Source organism: Loxodonta africana, chromosome 18 (genome assembly GCF_030014295.1).
Source record: "Loxodonta africana isolate mLoxAfr1 chromosome 18, mLoxAfr1.hap2, whole genome shotgun sequence".
Classification (NCBI taxonomy): domain Eukaryota; kingdom Metazoa; phylum Chordata; class Mammalia; order Proboscidea; family Elephantidae; genus Loxodonta; species Loxodonta africana.
Window position 1 is genome coordinate 68,367,132 of NC_087359.1, and position 26,145 is coordinate 68,393,276.

A 26,145-nucleotide genomic window follows, 5' to 3' on the forward strand; every position below is an offset into this window, starting at 1 on the left:
TGCGGCTGTATAATATGTTCTAAAATCAGGTAGAGTGAGGCCTCCCACTTTCTTCTTCTTTTTCAGTAATGCTTTACTCATCTGGGGCTTCTTTCCCTTCCATATGAAGTTGGTGATTTGTTTCTCCATCACATTAAAAAATGTCATTGGAATTTGGATCGGAAGTGCATTGTATGTATACATGGCTTTTGGTAGAATAGACATTTTTACTATGTTAAGTTTTCCTATCCATGAGCAAGGTATGTTTTTCCACTTAAGTAGGTCCTTTTTAGTTTCTTGCAGTAGTACTTTGTAGTTTTCTTTATATAGGTCTTTTCCATCTTTGGTAAGATTTATTCCTAAGTATTTTGTCTTCTTCGGGGCTACTGTGAATGGTATTGATTTGGTTATTTCCTCTTTGATGTTCTTTTTGTTGATATAGAGGAATCCAAGTGATGTTTGTATGTTTATCTTATAACCTGAGACTCTGCCAAACTCTTCTATTAGTTCCAGTAGTTTTCTGGAGGATTCCTTAGGGTTTTCTGTGTATAAGATCATGTCATCTGCAAATAGAGATAATTTTACTTCCTCCTTGCCAATCCGGATGCCTTTTATTTCTTTGTCTTGCCTAATTGCTCTGACTAGGACCTCTAGCACAATGTTGAATACGAGCGGTGATAAACGGCATCCTTGTCTGGTTCCTTTTCTCGAGGGAAATACTTTCAGGCTCTCTCCATTTAGAGTGATTTTGGCTTTATATAGATGCCCTTTATTATGTTGAGGAATTTTCCTTCAATTCCTATTTTGGTGAGAGTTTTTATCATAAATGGGTGTTGGACTTTGTCAAATGCCTTTTCTGCATCAACTGATAAGACCATCTGGTTTTTGTCTTTTGTTTTATTTGTATGGTAGATTACATTAGTGGTTTTTCTAATATTAAACCAGCCTTGCATACCTGGTATAAATCCCACTTGATCAGGGTGAATTATTTTTTTGATATGTTGTTGAGTTCTGTTGGCTAGAATTTTGTTGAGGATTTTTGCATCTATGTTCATGAGAGATATAGGTCTGTAATTTTCTTTTTTTGTGATGTCTTTACCTGGTTTTGGTATCAGGGATATGGTGGCTTCACAGAATGAGTTAGGCAGTATTCCGTCATTTTCTATACTTTGAAATACCTTTAGTAGTAGTGGTGTTAAGTCTTCTCTGAAAGTTTGGTAGAACTCTGCAGTAAAGCCATCCGGGCCAGGGCTTTTTTTTGTTGGGAGTATTTTTATTACCATTTCAATCTCTTTTTTGTTTTGGGTCTATTTAGTTGTTCTACTTCTGATTGTGTTAGTTTAGGTAGGTAGTGTTTTTCTAGGAATTCATCCATTTCTTCTAGGTTTTCAAATTTGTTAGAGTGCAGTTTTTTTTAATAATCTGATACGATTCTTTTAATTTCATTTGGTTCTGTTGTGATGTGGCCCATCTCGTTTCTTTTTTTTTTTTTTTTAATTAATTTTTATTAAGCTTCAAGTGAACATTTACCATTCCAATCAGTCTGTCACATTTAGGTTTACATACATCTTACTCCCTTCTCCCACTTGCTCTCCCCCTATTGAGTCAGCCCTTTCAGTCTCTCGTTTCGTGCCAATTTTGCCATCTTCCCTCTCTCTCTATCTTCCCATCCCCCCTCCAGTCAAGAGTTGCCAACACACTCTCCAGTGTCCACCTAATTTAATTGGCTCACTCTTCATCAGCATCTCTCTCTCCACCGCTGACCAGTCCTTTTCATGCCTGATGAGTTGTCTTCGGGGATGGTTCCTGTCCTGTGCCATCAGAAGTTCTGGGGAGCATTGTCTCTGGGATTCCTCTAGTCGCATTCATATCATTAGGTATGGTCTTTTTATGAGAATTTGGGGTCTGTAGCCCATTGGCCTCCTGCTCCCTCAGGAGTTGTCTGTTGTGCTCCCTAGCAGGGCAGACATCGATTGTGGCCGGGCACCAACTAGTTCTTCTGGTCTCAGGATAATGTAGGTCTCTGGTTCATGTGGCCCTTTCTGTCTCTTGGGTTCTTAGTTGTCGTGTGGCCTTGGTATTCTTCCTTTGCCTTTGCTCCAGGTAGGTTGAGACCAATTGATGTATCTTAGATGGCTGGTTGTTGGCATTTAGGATCCCAGTCGCCACAATCAAAGTGGGATGCAGAATGATTTCATAATAGAATTATTTTGCCAATTGACTTAGAAGTCCCCTCAAACCATGTTCCCCAGACCCCCGCACTTGCTCCACTGACCTTTGAAGCTTTCATTTTATCCCGGAAACCTCTTTGCTTTTAGTCCAGTCCAATTAGGCTGACCTTCCTTGTATTGTGTGTTGTCTTTCCCTTCACCCAAAACAGTTCTTATCTACTGATTGATCAATAAAAAACCCTCTCCCTCCCTCCCTCCCTCACCCCTTTGTAACCACAAAAGTATGTGTTCTTCTCCGTATTTTCTATTTCTCAAGATCTTATAATAGTGGTCTTATACAATATTTATCCTTTTGCCTCTGACTCATTTCGCTCAGCATAATGTCTTCCAGATTCCTCCATGTTATGAAATGTTTCAGAGATTCGTCACTGTTCTTTATCGATGCGTAGTATTCCATTGTGTGAATATACCACAATTTATTTACCTATTCATCCGTTGATGGACACCTTGGTTGCTTCCAGCTTTTTGTTGTTGTAAACAGAGCTGCAATAAACATGGGTGTGCATATGTCTGTTTGTGTGAAGGCTCTTGTATCTCTAGGGTATATTCCGAGAAGTGGGATTTCTGGGTTGTATGGTAGTTCTATTTCTAACTGTTTAAGATAACGCCAGATGGATTTCCAAAGTGGTTGTACCATTTTACAATCCCACCAGCAGTGTATGAGAGTTCCAATCTCTCTGCAGCCTCTCCAACATTTATTATTTTGTGTTTTTTGGATTAATGCCAGTCTAGTTGGTGTGAGATGGAATCTCATCATAGTTTTAATTTGCATTTCTCTAATGGCTAATGATCGGAAGCATTTTCTCATGTATCTGTTGGCTGCCTGAATATCTTTTTTAGTGAAATGTGTGTTCATATCCTTTGCCCACTTCTTGATTGGGTTGCTTGTCTTTTTGTGGTTGAGTTTTAACAGAATCATGTAGATTTTAGAGATCAGGCGCTGGTCTGAGATGTCATAGCTGAATATTCTTTCCCAGTCTGTAGGTGGTCTTTTTACTCTTTTGGTGAAGTCTTTAGATGAGCATAGGTGTTTGATTTTTAGGAGCTCCAAGTTATTGGGTTTCTCTTCATCATTTTTGGTGATGTTTTGTATTCTGTTTATGCCCTGTATTAGGGCTCCTAGGGTTGTCCCTATTTTTTCTTCCATGATCTTTATCGTTTTAGTCTTTATGTTTAGGTCTTTGATCCACTTGGAGTTAGTTTTTGTGCATGGTGTGAGGTATGGGTCCTGTTTCATTCTTTTGCAAATGGATATCCAGTTATGCCAGCGCCATTTGTTAAAAAGACTATCTTTTCCCCAATTGACTGACCCTGGTCCTTTGTCAAATATCAGCTGCTCATACATGGATGGATTTATATCTGGGTTCTCAATTCTGTTGCATTGGTCTATGTGCCTGTTGTTCTACCAGTATCAGGCTGTTTTGACTACTGTAGCTGTATAATAGGTTCTGAAATCAGGTAGAGTGAGGCCTCCCACTTTCTTCTTCTTTTTCAGTATTGCTTTGCTTATTCGGGGGTTCTTTCCCTTCCATATGAAATTAGTGATTTGTTTCTCTATCCCCTTAAAATATGACATTGGTATTTGGATTGGAAGTGCGTTATATGTATAGATTGCTTTTGGTAGAATAGACATTTTTACTGTGTTAAGTCTTCCTATCCATGAGCAGGGTATGTTCTTCCACTTAAGTATGTCCTTTTGAATTTCTTGTAGCAGAGTTTTATAGTTTTCTTTGTATAGGTCTTTTACATCCTTGGTAAGATTTATTCCTAAGTATTTTATCTTCTTGGGGGCTACTGTGAATGGTATTGATTTGGTTATTTCCTCTTCGGTGTTCTTTTTGTTGATGTAGAGGAATCCAAGTGATTTTTGTATGTTTATTTTATAACCTGAGACTCTGCCAAACTCTTCTATTAGTTTCAGTAGTTTTCTGGAGGATTCCTTAGGGTTTTCTGTGTATATAATCATGTCATCTGCAAATAGTGATAACTTTACTTCTTCCTTGCCAATCCGGATACCTTTTATTTCTTTGTCTAGCCTAATTGCCCTGGCTAAGACTTCCAACACGATGTTGAATAAGAGCGGTGATACAGGGCATCCTTGTCTGGTTCCCGTTCTCAAGGGAAATGCTTTCAGGTTCTCTCCATTTAGAGTGATGTTGGCTGTTGGCTTTGCATAGATGCCCTTTATTATGTTGAGGAATTTTCCTTCAATTCCTATTTTGGTAAGAGTTTTTATCATAAATGGGTGTTGAACTTTGTCAAATGCCTTTTCTGCATCAATTGATAAGATCATGTGGTTTTTATCTTTTGTTTTATTTATGTGATGGATTACATTAATGGTTTTTCTGACATTAAACCAGCCTTGCATACCTGGTATAAATCCCACTTGATCAGGGTAAATTATTTTTTTGATGTGTTGTTGGATTCTATTGGCTAGAATTTTGTTGAGGATTTTTGCATCTATGTTCATGAGGGATATAGGTCTAAAATTTTCTTTTTTTGTAATATATTTACCTGGTTTTGGTATCAGGGAGATGGTGGCTTCATAGAATGAGTTGGGTAGTATTCCGTCTTGTTCTATGCTTTGAAATACCTTCAGTAGTAGTGGTGTTAAGTCTTCTCTGAAGGTTTGGTAGAACTCTGCAGTGAAGCCGTCTGGGCCAGGACTTTCTTTTGTTGGAAGTTTTTTGATTACCGTTTCAATCTCTTTTTTTGTTATGGGTCTATTTAGTTGTTCTACTTCTGAATGTGTTAGTTGAGGTAGGTATCATTTTTCCAAGAATTTATCCATTTCTTCTAGGTTTTCAAATTTATTAGAGTACAATTTTACGTAGTAATCTGATTCTTTTAATTTCATTTGGCTCTGTTGTGATGTGGTCCTTCTCGTTTCTTATTCGGGTTATTTGTTTCCTTTCCTGTTTTTCTTTAGTCAGTCTGGCCAATGGTTTATCAATTTTGTTAATTTTTTCAAAGAACCAGCTTTTGGCTTTGTTAATTCTTTCAATTGTTTTTCTGTTCTCTAATTCATTTAGTTCAGCTCTAATTTTTATTATTTGTTTTCTTCTGGTGTCTGATGGGTTCTTTTGTTGCTCACTTTCTATTCAAGTTGTCGGGACAGTTCTCTGATTTTGTCTCTTTCTTCTTTTTGTATGTGTGCATTTATCGATATAAATTGGCCTCTGAGCACTGCTTTTGCTGTGTCCCAGAGGTTTTGATAGGAAGTATTTTCATTTTCATTGCTTTCTAAGAATTTCCTTATTCCCTCCTTGATGTCTTCTATAACCCAGTCTTTTTTCAGGAGGGTATTGTTCATTTTCCAAGTATTTGATTTCTTTTCCCTAGTTTTTCTGTTATTGATTTCTAGCTTCATTGCCTTGTGGTCTGAGAAGATGCTTTGTAATATTTCGATGTTTTGGATTCTACCAAGATTCGTTTTGTGACCTAATATGTGGTCTATTCTAGAGAATGTTCCATGTGCACTAGAAAAAAAAGTATATTTTGCAGCAGTTGGCTGGGGAGTTCTGTATAAGTCTATGAGGTCAAGTTGGTTGATTGTTTTAAGTAGGTCTTCCGTGTCTCTGCTGAGCTTGTTACTGGATGTCCTGTCCTTCTCCGAAAGTGGTGTGTTGAAGTCCCCTACTATAAACGTGGAAGTGTCTATCTCGCTTTTCAATTCTGTTAAAATTTGATTTATGTATCTTGCAGCCCTGTCATTGGGTGCATAAATATTTAATATGGTTATATCTTCCTGATCAATTGTCCCTTTTATCATTATATAGTGTCCTTCTTTATCCTTTGTGGTGGATTTAAGTCTAAAGTCTATTTTGTCAGAAATTAATATTGTTACTCCTCTTCTTTTTTGCTTATTATTTGCTTGATATATTTTTTTCCATCCTTTGAGTCTTAGTTTGTTTGTGTCTCTAAGTCTAAGGTGTGTCTCTTGTAGGCAGCATATAGATGGATCGTGTTTCTTTATCCAGTCCGTGATTCTCTGTCTCTTTATTGGTGCATTTAGTCCATTTACATTCAGCATAATTATAGATAAATATGTTTTTAGTGCTGTCGTTTTGATGCCTTTTCGTGTGTGTTGTTGGCCTTTTCATTTTTCCACATACTTTTTTGTGCTGAGACGTTTTTCTTAGTAGATTGTGAGATCCTCATTTTCATAATGTTTAACTTTATGTTTGTTGAGTCGTTACGTTTTTCTTGAGTTATGGAATTGATATTCCTTTTTGTGGTTACCTTATTATTTACCCCTATTTTTCTAAGTAAAAACCTAACTTGTATCGTTCTATATCGCCTTGTATCACTCTCCATCTGGCAGTTCAATGCCTCCTATATTTAGTCCCTCTTTTTGATTATTGTCATCGTTTATCTATTGATTTCCATGATTTCCTGTTATGTGTATTATTTTGTTTCTTTGTTTATTTTTTAGAATTAATCTTACTTTGTTTGTTTTTGTGCTTTCCCTATCTCAGTTGCGTTGATATCAGGACGTTCTGTTTTCTGACCTTGTATTGTGCTGGTACCTAATATTATTGGTCATCAGGCCAAACAATCTCCTTAAGCATTTCTTGCAGTCTTGGTTTAGTTTTTGCAAATTCTCTAAACTTGTGTTTATCTGTAAATATCTTAATTTCTCCTTCATATTTCAGAGAGTTTTGCTGGATATATGATCCTTGGTTGGCAGTTTTTCTCCTTCAGTGCTCTGTATACGTCGTCCCATTCCCTTCTTGCCTGCATGGTTTCTGCTGAGTAGTCTGAACTTATTCTTATTGATTCTCCCTTGAAGGAAACCTGTCTTTTCTCCCTGGCTGCTTTTAAAATTTTCTGTTTGTGTTTGGTTTTGGCAAGTTTGATGATAATACGTCTTGGTGTTTTTCTTTCTGGATCAATCTTAAATGGAGTTCGATGAGCATCTTGGATAGATATCCTTTCGTCTTTCATGATGTCAGGGAAGTTTTGTGTCAGGAGTTCTTCAACTATTTTCTCTGTGTTTTCTGTCCCCCCTCCCTGTTCTGGGACTCCAATCACTCGCAAGTTATCCTTCTTGATAGAGTCCCACATGATTCTTAGGGTTTTTTCATTTTTTTTAATTCTTTTATCTGATTTTTTTTCAGCTATGTTGGAGTTGATTCCCTGGTCCTCCAGAAGTCCCAGTCTACATTCTAATTGCTCGAGTCTGCTCCTCTGACTTCCTATTGCGTTGTCTAATTCTGTAATTTTATTGTTAATCTTTTGGATTTCTACATGGTGTCTCTCTATGGATTCTTCCAACTTATTAATTTTTCCACTGTGTTCTTGAATAAGCTTTTTGAGTTCTTCAACAGTTTTATCAGTGTGTTCCTTGGCTTTTTCTGCAGTTATCCTAATTTCATTTGTGATATCTTGAAGCATTCTGTAAATTAGTTTTTTATATTCTGTATCTGATAATTCCAGGATTGTATCTTCATTTGGGAAAGATTTTGATTCTTTTGTTTGGGGGGTGGAGAAGCTGTCATGGTCTGTTTCTTTATGTGGTTTGATATGGACTGCTGTCTCCGAGCCATCACTGGGAAACTAGATTTTTCAGGTAATCAGTTGGTACGCTGGCTCTTAGTTCTGAAAACGATCGCTGTCCGCCCGTATTTGTTCGTTCTCCGTCTCTAAGTCTGTGTTTGTTGTTCAGAGTTCGTAGATTGTTGTATATGTGATCGATTCACTTGTTTTTCCGAGTCTTTGTTGCAAGAGGAATCCGCGGTAGTGTCCACTTAGTCCGCCATCTTGGCCCCGCCTCCCCATCTCGTTTCGTATTTGGGTTATTTGTTTCCTTTCCTGTATTTCTTTAGTCACTCTGGCCAGTGGTTTATCAATTTTGTTAATTTTTTCAAAGAACCAGCTTTTGGCTTTGTTAATTCTTTCAATTGTTTTTCTGTTCTCTAATTCATTTTTTTTTTTTTTTTTACTTCAGCTCTAATTTTTATTATTTGTTTTCTTCTGGTGCCAGATGGATTCTTTTGTTGCTCACTTTCTATTTGTTAAAGTTGTAGGGACAGTTCTCTGATTTTGGCTCTTTCTTCTTTATGTATGTGTGCATTTATTGATATAAATTGACCTCTGAGCACTGCTTTTGCTGTGTCCCAGAGGTTTTGATAGGACGTATTTACATTCTCGTTGCATTCTATGAATTTCTTTATTCCCTCCTTAATGTCTTCTATAACCCAGTCTTTTTTCAGGAGGGTATTGTTCACTTTCCAAGTATTTGATTTCTTTTCCCTAGTTTTTCTGTTTTTGATTTCCACTTTTATGGCCTTGTGGTCTGAGAAGATGCTTTGTAATATTTTGATGTTTTGGATTCTGCAAAAGTTTGTTTTATGACCTAATATGTGATCTATTCTAGAGAATGTTCCATGTGCGCTAGAAAAAAAAAGTATATTTTGCAGCAGTTGGGTGGAGTGTTCTGTATAAGTCAATGAGGTCAAGTTGGTTGATTGTAGCAATTAGGTCTTCCATGTCTCTATTGAGCTTCTTACTGGAAGTCCTGTCCTTATCCAAAAGTGGTGTGTTGAAGTCTCCTACTATAATTGTAGAGGTGTCTATCTCACTTTTCAGTTCTGTTAAAGTTTGTTTTATGTATCTTGCAGCCCTGTCATTGGTGTATAAATACTTAATATGGTTATATCTTTCTGGTCAATTGTCCCTTTTATTATTATGTGGTGTCCTTCTTTATCCTTTGTGGTGGATTTAAGTTTAAAGTCTATTTTGTCAGAAATTAATATTGCTACTCCTGCTCTTTTTTGCTTATTGTTTGCTTGATATATTTTTTTCCATCCTTTGAGTTTTAGTTTGTTTGTGTCTCTAAGTCTAAGGTGTGTCCCTTGTAGGCAGCATATAGATGGATTGTGTTTCTTTATCCAGTCCGAGACTCTCTGTCTCTTTATTGTTGAGTTTAGTCCATTTACATTCAGCGTAATTATAGATAAGTACATGTTTAGTGCTGTCATTTTGATGCCTTTTTATGTGTGTTGTTGACAGTTTCATTTTTCCACTTACTTTTTTGTGCTGAGATGTTTTTCTTTGTAAATTCCGTGTTCCTCATTTTCATAGTATTTGACTTTATGTTTGCCGAGTCGTTATGTTTTTGTTGGTTTTTGTTTTCAGTTATGGAGTTGTTATACCTCTTTGTGGTTACCTTAATATTCACCCCTATCTTTCTAAGTAAAAACCTAACTTGTTGTATATCACCTTGTATCCCTCTCCATATGGCAGTTCTGTGCCACCTGTATTTAGTCCCTCTTTTTGATTATTGTGATCTTTTACATATTGACTTCCGTGATTCCCTGTTTTGAGCTTTTTTTTTTTTAATTAATCTTAATTTGTTTTTGTGCTTTCCCTATTTGAGTTGATATCAGGATGCTCTGTTCTGTGACCTTGTGTTGTGCTGGTATCTGATATTTTTGGTTTTCTGACCAAACAATTTCCTTTAGTATTTCTTGTAGCTTTGGTTTGGTTTTTGCAAATTCTCTAAGCTTGTGTTTATCTGTAAATGTCTTAATTTCACCTGTATATTTCAGAGAGGGTTTTGCTGGTTACATGATCCTTGCCTGGCAGTTTTTCTTCTTCAGTGCTCTGTATATGTCATCCCATTGCCTTCTTGCCTGCATGGTTTCTGCTGAGTAGTCTGATCTTATTCCTATTGATTCTCCTTTGTAGGAGACCTTTCTTTTATTCCTGGCTGCTTTTAAAATTTTCTCTTTATCTTTGGTTTTGGCAAGTTTGATGATAATATGTCTAGGTGATTTTCTTTTTTGATCAATCTTAAATGGGGTTCAATGAGCATCTTGGATAGATATCCTTTCGTCTTCCATGATGTCAGGGAAGTTTTGTGTCAGGAGTTCTTCAACTATTTTCTCTGTGTTTTCTGTCCTCCCTCCCTGTTCTGGGACTCCAATCACACACACGTTATCCTTCTTGATAGAGTCCCACATGATTCTTAGGGATTCTTCATTTTTTTTTTTCATTCTTTTATCTGATTTTTTTTCAGCTGTATTGATGTCAATTTCCTGGTACTCCAGATCTCCCACTCTGCATTCTAATTGCTCGAGTGTACTCCTCTGACTTCCTATTGCGTTGTCTAATTCTATAATTTTATTGTTAATCTTTTGGATTTCTGAATGCTGTCTCTCTATGGATTCTTGTGACTTATTAATTTTTCCACTATGTTCTTGAATAATCTTTTTGAGTTCTTCAACTGCTTTATCAGTGTCTTCCTTGGCTTTTTCTGTACATTGCCTTATTTCATTTCTGAGGTCATCCCTGATGTCTTGAAGCATTCTGTAAATTAGTTTTTTATATTCTGTATCTGGCAATTCCAGGATTGAATCTTCATTTGGGAAAGATTTTGATACTTTAGTTTGGGGAGTTGTAGAAGCAATCATGGTCTGCTTCTTTATGTGGTTTGATATCGACTGCTGTCTTCGAGCCATCACGAAGATATTGTAGTGATTTATTCTATATTTGCTCACTGAATCTTATCTTGTTTTGTTTTCTTTCAGTATACGTAGATGGGCTACTAGATTATGCTGTCTTGATTGTTGTAGCCCTTGACTCACTTTTGTCCTATTACCAGCTGTTTTTGGGCTGTTACCAGATATGTAAGCCTGAGTCCATTCTCTATTCTTGAGTAGAATCTGATTTTGGGTCATTAAGTGTGTGGTGCAGACTGTCACCTATCCACCTAGAGAAGTAGTGGTGATAGTTGTGAGCACCAGATTCTAGTAGCAGCAGGGGTTCACGCTCCGGGGGTGGCAGGATGCTGACAGGCTTCCCCCAAGTGTCAGTGAGGTAGGTGTGTCTCTATTCCTAAAGCACCTTGGTGGGTGGGCTCTGCACCTGTACCTTAGGCCCCCAATGCAAGTACCTGTACAGATTGGTAGGTGTCACCCTCCTTAGACCCCTAAGGCAGGAGGCTCGGTGGTCTGGGGGGAGCTTCAGCCCTCAGTTCCCTGTTGTGGGTCAGTGAGGGATCTGTTGAATATGCAGAGATATCATACCTGGGAAACTTGTCTTTCCAGTAATCTGCTAAAACAATTACAGTCAGATCCCTACAAGGAATGCCTTTGCATTATAATATCCACCTTGTTCCTTGTAGGGATGAAAGCCCGAGACTGTGGATCACGTATGCTTGGCTGGAGCTGGTTCTGTGTTTTTAGTCCAATTAGGGAAGGATTTTTGGTCCCTGGGTTTTTTGTAGCTGCTTCTCTCAGGCCAGGAGAATGGGTTAGGAAAAGACCAAAAAAAAAAAAAAAAGAGGAAAGAAAAACCTGCAGCGCAGTTCACTCTCTGGCTCAGGAAATTCCAATGTTAATGAAGCTGCCTGGGAAGGGGAGGGGAGGGTTCAGATAAATAGGAGAGAATAGCACCCCGGAATATAGACTTATCTTGCTTGGGATGACTGTTTTATCTGAGATTCCCGAGCGGGGGCTGTGCTCACTGGCTGGGTAGAGATTGGCCCCTAGGGTCAGGCCCGCGTCCCGTGCTTGCGCTGTCTCAGAGTCGTGGTTAGTTCCTCAGCTCCCAGTCCAAAGCCCAGCGCCAAGGTTCCCCGGCTGGGACTCCGCACTCCCGGCTCCAAAACCAGTCGCTGCCTCCCGGTGACTTCTCCTCCCATCAGCCGCGTCGCTGCGCTGCCTGCGTGCACTGGCTGGGCTTCCCCTGAGGTCAGTTCATGGGGCTAGGGCTGCACCCCATGTTTGCGCTGTCACAGGATGCCATGCTCAGCTCCCCTGCACCCAGTCCAAAGCCCAGCACCAAGGTTTCCTGACTGGGGCGCTGGCTCCAGTCTCCGAAAACTGTCGCTGCTTCCCCGTGGTTGTTCGTTCTCAGTCTCTGTCATTCAGGTCAACTCTTTAGATCTGTGTTTGATGGTGAGGGTTCGTAGATTGTCATGTATGTGATCGATTCACTTGTTTTTCTGAGTCTTTGTTGCAAGAGGGATCCGAGGTAGTTTCTACCTAGTCAGCCATCTTGCCAAATTCCTACCATTTTACTTTTAAGAACTTTAAATAAATGCACAGACATGGAGAGACCTGACATCAGGTGTTAGTGTTTTGGCGAACTCCATTGTGTTAATGTTTAGAAAATAACATATTTGGACAGTATGTATTAAATATAGTGTTTTAAATACTTAAAATATATTCAGAAATGAAATTCAAATTTAAAAATGTCAAATTCCTTGAAAGCAGTGCCAGAGTATGAAGTTTTTGTAGACCTTCCATCACTTCTGTCACCAAATGTGTTTGTAGGTGACTGGGGTGGGTTTTTTTCAATTTTCTAATGACTACATCTGTATCATTAAATGATTGAATTTGCAGATCCCAAATGTCCTTCAAGATATCACTGTACTCATGAAGCTGGTGTACATAGTGTTGGGCTAGCTTGGATTCATAAACTTCACAAATTTCTTGGATCAGGTGAGTGTACTGATTTTTTGTATTTTTAAGTAGGTTTCACGGGTTCTATTAAAAAGTAATTTGGAATAGAAAAATAATAGAGAAAAACCAGTAAAACCAAAAGTTGGTTCTTTGAAAAATTTAACAAAATTGACAAACCTTTAGCTGGACTGACCCAGAAAAAAGGAGAGAAGACTCAAATTACTACAGTAACAAATAAAACAGGGAATATTACTACTGGCGTTACAGAATAGAAATAAAAAAGATTATAAGGGAATATTATGAACAACTATATGCCAGATTAGATAACCTAAATGAAATGCAGGAATTCTTAGAAAGACACAAACTACTGAAATTTACTCAGGAAGAAATGGGAAATCTGAATAGACGTATAGGAAATAAAGAGATCAAATTAGTAATCAAAAAACTACCTAAAAAGAAAAGCCCAGGACCAGATGACTGCACATTTAAAAAAAAAATTAATACTGGTTCTTCACAAACTCATCCCACCTCATTCTGTGAGGTCGATACTACCCTGATATTAAAACCAGACAAAGACACCCAAGAAAAGAAAATTACAAGCCAATGTCTCCTATGAATATAGATGCAAAAACTCTCAGCAAATACTATCAATCTGAATTCAGCAATATGTAAAAATGATTATACACCGTGACCAAGTGGAATTTATCCCCAGAATGCAAGGTTGATTTAACATCCAAAAGTCAATTACTTTTATTACACTGCATCAGTTCAAAAAAAGGAAAAAAACCATATGATCATCTCAACAAATGTAGAAAAAGCATTTGACAAAATCCAACAGATTCATGTTAAAACTGTTCAACACTCAGCCTGATAAAGCTGCATCTATTTTTTTTTTTTATGAGAAAATGATAGCGGATATCATACTTAATGGTGAAAGACTGAATTTTTTATTTGTTTTCTATTTTGCTGTAATAAATCACAAACTTAGTGGTTTAGAACAACACATTATCTTTCAGTCCTGTAGATTTCAAATCCTACACAGGTTTCACTGGACTAAAATCAGGATGTCAGGGGGGGACCACAGCCTCATCTGCCCTGAGGCCAGGAGAACTAGATGGTGCCTGGCTACCACTACTGACCATTCTACTCAGAGCCACAATAGATGGGCCCTGATAGAATGGCAAAAGAATGGGGAACAGAACCTCGAATTCCTAAAAAAAAGAAAAAGAAAAACCAGACCTACTGGAGTGGTTGACACAGGAGGATTCCACAAGACTGTTGCTCTGACCTAACTTCAAACCTTGAACCGAAATTAACTGCCGAGATTACCTGGTAGCTAGATAACAATTGGCTCAAAAAACAATGAGTGGAGGCGGGGCCAAGATGGCGGACTAGGTAGACGCTACCTCAGATCCCTCTTGCAACAAAGACTTGGAATAACAAGTGAATTGATCACGTACATAACAATCTACGAACCCTGAACAACAAACACAGATTTAGACGGAAAACGAACAAATACGGGGAAGCAGCGATTGTTTTCGGAACCTGGAGCCAGCGTCCCAGTCAGATTTTCTGGAAAAACTAGTTTCCCAGTGACGGCTCGGAGACAGCAGTCCATATCAAACCACATGAAGAAGCAGACCATGACAGCTTCTACAACCCCCCAAACAAAAGAATCAAAATCTTTCCCAAATGAAGATACAATCCTGGAATTATCAGATACAGAATATAAAAAACTAATTTACAGAATGCTTCAAGACATCACAAACGAAATAAGGCAAACTGCAGAAAAAGCCAAGGAACACACTGATAAAACTGTTGAAGAACTCAAAAAGCTTATTCAAGAACATAGTGGAAAAATTAATAAGTTGGAAGAATCCATAGAGAGACACCATGTAGAAATCCAAAAGATTAACAATAAAATTACAGAATTAGACAACGCAATAGGAAGTCAGAGGAGCAGACTCGAGCAATTAGAATGCAGACTGGGACTTTTGGAGGACCAGGGAATTAACACCAACATAGCTGAAAAAAAATCAGATAAAAGAATTTAAAACAATGAAGAAATCCTAAGAATCATGTGGGACTCTTATCAAGAAGGATAACGTGCGTGTGATTGGAGTCCCAGAACAGGGAGGGAGGACAGAAAACACAGAGAAAATAGTTGAAGAACTCCTGACACAAAACTTCCCTGACATCATGAAAGACGAAAGGATATCTATCCAAGATGCTCATCGAACCCCATTTAAGATTGATCCAAAAAGAAAAACACCAACACATATTATCATCAAACTCGCCAAAACCAAAGATAAAGAGAAAATTTTAAAAGCAGCCAGGGAGAAAAGACAGGTTTCCTTCAAGGGAGAGTCAATAAGAATAAGTTCAGACTACTCAGCAGAAACCATGCAGGCAAGAAGGGAATGGGACGACATATACAGAACACTGAAGGAGAAAAACTGCCAGCCAAGGATCATATATCCAGCAAAACTCTCTCTGAAATATGAAGGAGAAATTAAGATATTTACAGATAAACACAAGTTTAGAGAATTTGCAAAAACCAAACCAAAGCAACAAGAAATACTAAAGGATATTGTTTGGTCAGAAAACCAATAATATCAGATACCAGTACAACACAAGGTCACAGAACAGAACATCCTGATATCAACTCAAATAGGGAAATCACAAAAACAAATTAAGATTAATTAAAAAAAAAAAAATACTCATAACAGCGAATCACGGAAGTCAGTATGTAAAAGATCACAGTAATCAAAAAGAGGGACTAAATACAGGAGGCACAGAACTGCCATATGGAGAGTGATACAAGGCGATATAGAACAATACAAGTTAGGTTTTTACTTAGAAAAATAGGGGTAAATAATAAAGTAACCACAAAGAGGTATAACAACTCCATAACTCAAGGTAAAAGCCAAGAAGAACGTAACGACTCAACAAACATAAAGTCAAACACTACGAAAGTGAGGATCTCACAATTTACTAAGAAAAAGTCTCAGCACAAAAAAGTAAGTGGAAAAATGAAATTGTCAACAACACACATAAAAAGGCATCAAAATGACAACACTAAACACTTATTTATCTATAATTACTCTGAATGTAAATGGACTAAATGCACCAATAAAGAGACAGAGAGTCTCGGACTGGATAAAGAAACACGGTCTGTCTATATGCTGCCTACGAGAAACACACCTTAGACTTACAGACACAAACAAACTAAAACTCAAAGGATGGAAAAAAATATATCACGGAAACAATAAGCAAAAAAGAAGAGGAGTAGTAATATTAATTTCTGACAAAATAGACTTTAGACTTAAATCCACCACAAAGGATAAAGAAGGACACTACATAATGATAAAAGGGACAAATGATCAGGAAGACATAACCATATTAAATATTTATGCACCCAATGACAGGGCTGCAAGATACATAAATTTTAACAGAATTGAAAAGTGAGATAGACACCTCCACAATTATAGTAGGAGACTTCAACACACCACTTTCGGAGAAGGACAGGACATCCAGTAAGAAGCTCAACAGAGACACGGAAGACCTAATTACAACAGTCAACCAACTTGACCTCATTGACTTATACAGAACTCTCCACCCAACTGCTGCAAAGTATACTTTTTTTTCTAGCGCACATGGAACATTCTCTAGAATAGACCACATATTAGGTCATAAAACAAACCTTTGCAGAGTCCAAAACATCAAAATATTATTACAAAGCATCTTCTCAGACCACAAGGCAATAACACTAGAAATCAATAACAGAAAAACTAGGGAAACGAAATCAAATACTTGGAAACTGAACAATACCCTCCTGAAAAAAGACTGGGTTATAGAAGACATCAAGGAGGGAATAAGGAAATTCATAGAATGCAACGAGAATGAAAATACTTCCTATCAAAACCTCTGGGACACAGCAAAAGCAGTGCTCAGAGGTCAATTTATATCGATAAATGCACACATACAAAAAGAAGAAAGAGCCCAAATCAGTGAACTGTCCCTACAATTTGAACAAATAGAAAGTGAGCAACAAAAGAATCCATCAGGCACCAGAAGAAAACAAATAATAAAAATTAGAGCTGAACTAAATGAATTAGAGAACAGAAAAACAATTGAAAGAACTAACAAAGCCAAAAGCAGGTTCCTTGAAAAAATTAACAAAATTGATAAACCATTGGCTAGACTGACTAAAGAAAAACAGGAAAGGAAACAAATAACCCGAATAAGAAACGAGAAGGGCCACATCACAACAGAACCAACTGAAATTAAAAGAATCATATCAGATTATTAAGAAAAATTGCACTCTAACAAATTTGCAAACCTAGAAGAAATGGATGAATTCCTGGAAAAACACTACCTACCTAAACTAACACATTCAGAAGTAGAACAACTAAATAGACCCATAACAAAAAAAGAGATTGAAACGGTAATCAAAAAACTCCCAACAAAAAAAAGCCCTGGCCCGGACGGCTTCACTGCAGAGTTGTACCAAACTTTCAGAGAAGAGTTAACACCACTACTACTGAAGGTATTTCAAAGCATAGAACAAGACGGAATACTACCCAACTCATTCTATGAAGCCACCATCTCCCTGATACCAAAACCAGGTAAAGACATTACAAAAAAAGAAAATTACAGACCTATATCCCTCAGGAACATAGATGCAAAAATCCTCAACAAAATTCTAGCCAATAGAATTCAACAACATATCAAAAAAATAATTCACCACGATCAAGTGGGATTTATACCAGGTATGTAAGGCTGGTTTAATTTCAGAAAAACCATTAATGTAATCCATCACATAAATAAAACAAAAGACAAAAACCACATGATCTTATCAATTGATGCAGAAACGGCATTTGACGAAGTCCAACACCCATTTATGATAAAAACTCTCACCAAAATAGGAATTGAAGGAAAATTCCTCAACATAATAAAGGGCATCTATGCAAAGCCAACAGCCAATATCACTCTAAATGGAGAGAACCTGAAAGCATTTCCCTTGAGAACAGGAACCAGACAAGGATGCCCTTTATCACTGTTCTTATTCAACATCGTGCTAGAAGTCCTAGCCAGGGCAATTAGGCTAGACAAAGAAATAAAAGGCATCCGGATTGGCAAGGAGAAAGTAAAATTATCTCTATTTGCAGATGACATGATCTTATACACAGAAAACCCTAAGGAATCCTCCAGAAAACTACTGAAACTAATAGAAGAGTTTGGCAGAGTCTCAGGTTATAAAATAAACATACAAAAATCACTTGGATTCGTCTACATCAACGAAAAAAACATCGAAGAGGAAATAACCAAATCAATACCATTCACAGTAGCCCCCAAGAAGATAAAATACTTAGGAATAAATCTTACCAAGGATGTAAAAAACCTATACAAAGAAAACTACAAAGCTCTACTACAAGAAATTCAAAAGGACATACTTAAGTGGAAAAACATACCTTGCTCATGGATACGAAGACTTAACATAGTAAAAATGTCTATTCTACCAAAGGCCATCTATACATATAACGCACTTCCGATCCAAATTCCTATGTCATTTTTTAAGGTGATAGAAAAACAAATCACCAATTTCATATGGAAGGGAAAGAAGCCTCGGATAAGCAAAGCATTACTGAAAAAGAAGAAGAAAGTGGGAGGCCTCACTCTACCTGATTTCAGAAGCTATTATACAGCCACAGTAGTCAAAACAGCCTGGTACTGGTACAACAACAGGCACATAGACCAATGGAACAGAATTGAGAACTCAGATATAAATCCATCCACATATGAGCAGCTGATATTTGACAAAGGAGCAGTGTCAGTTAATTGGGGAAATGATAGTCTTTTTAACAAATGGTGCTGGCATAACTGGATATCCATTTGCAAAAGAATGAAACAGGACCCATACCTCACACCATGCATAAAAACTAACTCCAAGTGGATTAAAGACCTAAACATAAAGACTAAAACGATAAAGATCATGGAAGAAAAAATAGGGACAATGTTAGGAGCCCTAATACAAGGCATAAACAGAATACAAAACATTACCAAAAATGACGAAGAGAAACCCGATAACTGGGAGCTCCTAAAAATCAAACACCTATGCTCATCTAAAGACTTCACCAAAAGAGTAAAAAGACCACCTACAGACTGGGAAAGAATTTTCAGCTATGACATCTCCGACCAGCGCCTGATCTCTAAAATCTACATGATTCTATCAAAACTCAACCACAAAAAGACAAACAACCCAATCAAGAAGTGGGCAAAGGATATGAACACACACTTCACTAAAGAAGATATTCAGGCAGCTAACAGATACATGAGAAAATGCTTCCGATCATTAGCCATTAGAGAAATGCAAATTAAAACTATGATGAGATTCCATCTCACTCCAACAAGGCTGGCATTAATCCAAAAAACACAAAATAATAAATGTTGGAGAGGCTGCGGAGAGATTGGAACTCTTATACACTGCTGGTGGGAATGTCAAATGGTATAACCACTTTGGAAATCTATCTGGCGTTATCTTAAACAGTTAGAGATAGAACTACCATACAACCCAGAAATCCCACTCCTCAGAATATACCCTAGAGAAACAATAGCCTTCACACAAACAGATATATGCACACACATGTTTATTGCAGCTCTGTTTACAATAGCAAAAAGCTGGAAGCAACCGAGGTGTCCATCAGCGGATGAATGGGTAAATAAATTGTGGTATATTCACACAATGGAATACTACGCATCGATAAAGAACAGTGACGAATCTGTGAAGCATTTCGTAACATGGAGGAACCTGGAAGGCATTATGCTGAGTGAAATGAGTCAGAGGCAAAAGGACAAATATTGTATAAGACCACTATTATAAGATCTTGAGAAATAGTATAAACTGAGAAGAACACATACTTTTGTGGTTACGAGGAGGGGAGGGAGGGAGGGAGGGAGAGGGTTTTTTATTGATTAATTAGTAGATAAGAACTGCTTTAGGTGAAGGGAAGTACAACACTCAATACATGGAAGGTCAGCTCAATTGGACTGGACCAAAAGCAAAGAAGTTTCCGGGATAAAATGAATGCTTCAAAGGTCAGCGGAGCAAGGGCGGGGGTTTGGGGACCATGGTTTAAGGGGACTTCTAAGTCAATTGTGAAAATAATTCTATTATGAAAACATTCTGCATCCCACTTTGAAATGTGGCATCTGGGGTCTTAAATGCTAACAAGCGGCCATCTATGATGCATCAATTGGTCTCAACCCACCTGGATCAAAGGAGAATGAAGAACACCAAGGTCACAGGACAACTAAGAGCCCAAGAGACAGAAAGGGCCACATGAACCAGAGACGTACATCATCCTGAGACCAGAAGAACTAGTTGGTGCCCGGCCACAATCGATGACTGCCCTGGCAGGGAGCACAACAGAGAACCCCTGAGGGAGCAGGAGATCAGTGGGATGCAGACCCCAAATTCTCACAAAAAGACCAAACTTAATGGTCTGACTGAGACTAGAGGAATCCCAGCGGTCATGGTCCCCAAACCTTCTGTTGGCCCAGGACAGGAACCATTCCTGAATACAACTCATCAGACATGGAAGGGATTGGACAGTGGGTAGGAGAGAGATGCTGACGAAGAGTGAGCTACTTGTATCAGGTGGACACTTGAGACTGTGTTGGCATCTCCTGTCTGGAGAGGGGATGGGAGGAGAGAGAGAGTGGGAAGCTGGCAAAATTGTCACGAAAGGAGAGACTGGAAGGGCTGACTCATTAGGGGGAGAGCAAGTGGGAGTACGGAGTAAGATGTATGTAAACTTATGTGACAGACGGACTTGATTTGTAAATGTTCACTTGAAGCTCAATAAAAGTTAATAAAAAAAAAAAATGAGTTATCACCATTAAGTAGAGAGCTTCTTTAAAAACTCACGTGTGTGAGACCAAACAGTCAACAGTTACTTTGAGGGAAACTAGATTAATGGAAATGGAACAACCTGAACAGAAATAATGAGAATGCTTGTGCATTGTGAAGAATATAACCAATGCCACTGAACAACTTGTGTAGAAATTGTTGAGTGGGACCTAGACTGCTTTGTAAACCTTCACCAAAAACACCGTAAAATATTATTTAAAAAAAAAAAAAAAATGATGGCAGCGAGGCAGTGTTCCTTTCTGGGAGAATCTGTTTCCTTGTTTTTTCCTGTTTCTAGAGCTGCTTACATTCTTTCACTTACCTCCCCCTTCCTCCATCTTCAACACCAGCAATAGGGGTCAAGTTGAGTCCTTCTCACAATGCATCATTCTGACTTTTTCTTTTGCTTCCCTCTTTCACTTTTACGGAACTTTGTGATTACATTGGGCCCACCTAGATAATCTAAAATACCTTTCCATTGTAAAGTCAGCTGATTAGCAACTTTAATTCCATCTATAACCTTGTCGTTAGGGAGGGTGCATTTTTCTGCCCATCACATTCAACCCTCTATCCCCTGAAGATCCGCGTTCAACCCACGTGCAACATACATTGACCCCATCCCAACATCCCCCAAAGTCTCAAATCATTAAAGTATCAACTAGGAAAACAGTTCCATTTACAGTAGCATCAAAAAGAATAAAATACTTACAAACAAATTTAATAAAGTAACATAAAACATATTCTGAAAACTGTAAAACATTGTTGAAAGAAATAAAGATGTAAATGAATGAAAAATACCCCATGTTCATGGATCAGAAGACTTAATATTGTTAAGATGGCAGTACTCCCCAGATTGACCTACAGATTTAATCAATGCACTCCCTATCAAAATTCCATCTAGCTTCTTTGCAGTCTGACAAGCTGATTCTCAAATTCATACGGAAATAGAGGTGACCCAAAATAACCTAAACAATCTTGAGAAAGAAGAACAAAGTTGGAGGACTCACACTTTTTCAAGTTAACTTGTCACAAAGCTGTGGTCATCAAGACTATGGTATTGACCTGCTGATAGTTATATAGGTGAGTGAAGTAGAATTGAGAGTCCAGAAATAAACCTTTACATTTATAGTCAATTGATTTTTGACCAGAGTGCCAAGACAGTTTGATGGGTAAAGAATAGTTTTTTCAACAAATGATGGTAGAACAACTGGATATCCACATGAGAAAAGAATGCTGTTTGACTCCTCCTATCTGACACCATATAAAAATGTTAACTCAGAATGGATCAAAAACCTAAATATAAAAATTGAAACTATAGAACTTTTAGGAAAAAAAATTAGGTGTAAATCTTCATGACCTGGATTAGGCAGTGGACTCATAGCGACCCTATAGGACAGAGTAGAACTACCCCATAGAGTTCCCAGGGAGTGCCTGGTGGATTCAAACTGCCAACCTTTTGGTTAGCAGCTGTAGCACGTAACCACTACGCCACCAAGGTTTCCACAGCGCTTATGGGAATGTAAAATGGTGCAGCCTCGTTGGAAAAGTTTGGCAGTTCCTCAGATGGTTAAACATAAAGATCCTATTTGACCCAGCAGTCCCACTCCTAGCTATATCAAGAAAAATGAAAACATATGTCCGTACAACTTTTTAAAGCATCATTATTCATAATAGCCAAAAAATGGAAACAGTTCAGATGTCTGTCATCCAATGAATGAATGAACAAAATGTTGTATAGCCATACAATGGAATGTTATTCACCAATAAAAAGGAATGAAATACTGACACATGCTCAAACATGGATGAACCTTGAAAATGTGCTAAGTGCAAGAAGCCAGTCACAAAAGATCATGTATTGTATATTTCCATTTATACAAAGTGTCTAGAATAGGCAAATCCACAGAGACAGAAAGTAGATTTGTGGTTGCTTAGGTCTGAGGATGTAGGTGGGAACTTGGGGAGGGGCTACTAGTGGGTATAAGGTTTCTTTTGGGGGAAATGAAAATATTCTAAGTTGTGTGTTGTTTGTACAATTATTTTAGTATACTAAAAACCATTGAATTGTATACTTTAAGAAGAATTGTCTGGTGTGTGAATTATATCCCAGAAAAGCTGTTACTTAAAAAAATAATAATGTGAATGATAAAGATGAGCCCAAGAGACAGAAAGGGCCACATAAACCAGAGACTCCATCAGCCTGAGACCAGAAGAACTAGATGGTGCCTGGCTACCACCATTGACTGCCCTGATAGGGAACACAAAAGAGAATCTCTGATGGAGCAGGAGAGCAGTGCGATGCAGACCTCAAATTCTTGTGAAAAAACCACGCCTAATGGTCTGACTGAGACTAGAGGGACCCTGAAGGTCATGGTCCCCGAACCGTTTGTTAGCCCAAGATTGGAACCATTCGCAAAGCCAACTCTCCAGACAGGGATTGGACTGGACTATAAGGTAGATTTTTTATAAGGTAGATAATGATACTAGTGAAGAGTGAGCTTCTTAAGTAGTCTAATGAGACTATGTGGGCAGCGCCTGTCTAGAGGCGAGATGAGAAGGCACAGGGGGACAGGAGCTGGCTGAATGGACACAGGGAATACGGGGCGGAGAGGAGGAATGTGCTGTCTGATTAGGGGGCGAACAGCTAGGGGTACATAGTATGTATAATTTTTTGTATGAGAGACTGACTTATCTGTAAACTTTCACTTAAAGCACAATAATTAATTAATAATAATGTGAGTGAGAAGAGACTATGGAAGGGAATGATTTCTGGAATTGTTCCCCTCATTGAACCATTTCTGCATTTAGAAACCTGGCCAAGGAAAATCTTTCTTGGGACAGAGGTGGGGGGGTCTAGACCCTTGGGGAAAGGAGATTTCTGTGTCAGAAAGGCATACTCGTTGAGAAACAAAGGTCTGAGGCAAGAACATAATTTCATTTAAATAATATCAGCGTTTTAGTTTGGAGAGTTCTGTCCAAGCATCAGTTAATTTGTAGACTATATTCCTTTGTAGATGAAGAAGATAAGGACAGTTTACAGGAACTTGCTACAGAACAGAAGTGCTTTGTAGAACACATCCTGTGTACAAAGCCATTGCCATGCAGGTAAGGACTTTCTCGCCCTTATATACACAGGTAACAATTGTTCAGTTCAGTAATTTAGATATTTTACACCCATGTACACAAATGATCTTGCTGAATCATTTGAAAGTAAGTTGCAGACATGATACTTCACCCATACGAGTATCAGTTTGTTAAATGTTCATCAAAAGCTCTTTCATGTTTCAGGGCCTCTCCACATACTATTTCCTCGGTCTGGAAGGTATCCCCCAGCTCCAACCCCAGCTTGCGGTCTTCACCTGGCTAACTCTTACTCTTCTTTCTGATCTTAATGTCACTTCTTCAGAGATGGCTCCCTTGATTCCCCAGTCTAAATTAGGTTTCTTCTGTTGTTCTTTTTCTTTGTAGCACATATTATGATTTATGTTTGTTTAGTGTCTGTCACCACTACCAGAGTGTATACATTTCATGAGGGTAGAGACCATGTCTGTTTGCTTCATTCTGTACACTGATTGCCTCGTGTCTATATGCTCAGCATCTTGCAGAGTGCCTAACAGATATTCAGTAAGTATTTGATGAACAGAGTAAAAGGTGGGAGGTATTGAGAATGACTCCCAGGTTTCTACATGGGTAACTTGGTAGTTGTGGTACCCTTCAGAGAAATGGGGACATGGGGGAAAGAGTGAATTTGGGAGGAGAGAGATGGGTTAACTGGGGACATCTGGAGTTTTATGTTCCTATAGGATATCCAAGTGGAGGTGCCTAAGAGGTGTTGGATATGTAAGTCTGAAGCTTGGAGTGGTCTGGGCTAGGGATGATGTGGCCGTGGGAATGTCAGCATTGGAGCCGCGACTCTGGTGAAGTTTACCCAGGAAGGGGTGTAGAACGAGTAGAGGAGACTGGAGAAGAGTCATGAGCAGTGTTTAGTTATAAGCAGTGAGTGTAGGAAACGCAGCCTAGCCCAAGAAGGACACTTGAGAATGGGCTGCCACAGCGACAGGAGAAGAACTCAGAGGAAATAATGTCAGGAATGTCAGGTGTCTTAGTCATCTAGTGCTGCTATAACAGAAATACCACAAGTGGATGGCTTTAACAAAGAGAAATCTGTTCTCTCACATTCTGGTAAGCTACAAGTCCAAATTCAGGGTGTCACCTCCAGAGGACGGCTTTCTGTCTCTGTCAGCTCTGGGGTAATGTCCTTGTCCTCAACCTTCTCTGGTCGAGGAGCTTCTCAGTACAGGGACCCCACGTCCAAAGGACGCACTCTTCTCTTGGCTCTTGTTTCTTGGTGATATAAAGTCCCCATGTCTCTCTACTCGCTTCTCTCTTTTATATCTCAGAAGGGGTTGGCTTAAGACACAGTCTCATCTTGTAGAATTAGTCCTGCTTTATTAACATAATTGCCACTAATCTCACCTCATAACATCATAGAGGTAGGATTTACAACATATAAGAAAATCACATCAGGTGACAAAATGGTGGACAATCACAGTACGTGGAACCGTGGCATAGCCAAATCGATACACATCTTTTGGGGGCACACAATTCAGTCCACGACACAAGGGAGAGTGTTTCAAGGAGGAGGCGGTGGGCAGCAGCATCACATAAGCACAGCGGTCCAGTGAGGGACAGCACAGACCTTAGATTGGTGTTCTAAAGGCTTCACTGAAGACCGCAGGGAACACGGTATTAGGGGCAGGAGAGGATAGCCAACTGTAGCAGGTTGGAAAGTGAATGGGGAAAATATGTAATAAAATCCCATTTATATAAATTTCAAAAAACAGCTAAAATTAAATAGTACTGCTTAGGAATGAATACCTAGGTAAGGAAACTATAGAGCAAAGCAAGGAAGTGAGTATCAGAATAGTGGTTACTTCTGTGGGGTGAGAGGTGGTGATGAGGGGTGGTCACACGGGAGGCCTTAGGCTGCTGCAGGGCTCTGCCTCCTGGCCTAGGTCATGGTTATGCAGTGCATAAAAATGGTCTTCTACATGTAGCTTTCACACTCAAAGGGTAAAATTTTAAAAACTTCCCAGATTCCCCTCCCTTAGAAAAGAAAAAAAGAGTGGGAGATGAGGAAGGAAACAGAGTGTTACAGACTGCTGGTTCTGAGGGAAGGAGGAACGGAGAATAGGATGAAGGGAGCTTGAAGTCACAGTGGGAGTGTTTCAGATGGAGGAGACTTGAGCTGGTTTGTAAGCTGAGGGGAGATAGGCAGTAGGGGAGATTTTGAAGGTGCAGAGTCGAGCAATCCTCAGAAGAGCTGGTTTGTAAGCTGAGGGGAGATAGGCAGGAGGCGAGATTCTGAAGGTGCAGAGTTGAGCAATCCTCAGAAGAGGTGGTTTGTAAGCTGAGGGGAGATAGGCAGGAGGGGAGATTTGGAAGGTGCAGAGTTGAGCAATCCTCCGAAGAGGTGAGAGGAGATGGCATCTAAAGACCATCGGCAGCAGTGTGCCGTGTGGCCTGGTGGGATAGGATGACAGGGATGCACATAGCATGTTGACAGGGTCCCCAGCTGAGGGTCTCAGGGTTTTTTTGTGTGTGTGTGCGCTTT

The 26,145-nt window shown here is 38.8% G+C and overlaps 1 protein-coding gene across 2 annotated transcripts in view; it reads left to right on the forward strand.

Moving 5' to 3' along the window:
* Positions 1–26,145, forward strand: part of NUP88 (nucleoporin 88) — a 59,141-nt gene that overhangs the window by 27,390 nt on the left and 5,606 nt on the right. For both annotated transcript variants that reach the window (XR_010318440.1, XM_003416867.4), the window contains exons 8-9: positions 12,563–12,661; positions 23,546–23,636. Coding sequence is in view for 1 of the 2 variants with exons in the window: in XM_003416867.4 (XP_003416915.1) it covers positions 12,563–12,661; positions 23,546–23,636 (190 nt within the window). In the remaining variant the exon portion in view is untranslated. The remainder of the gene's footprint in view (positions 1–12,562; positions 12,662–23,545; positions 23,637–26,145) is intronic.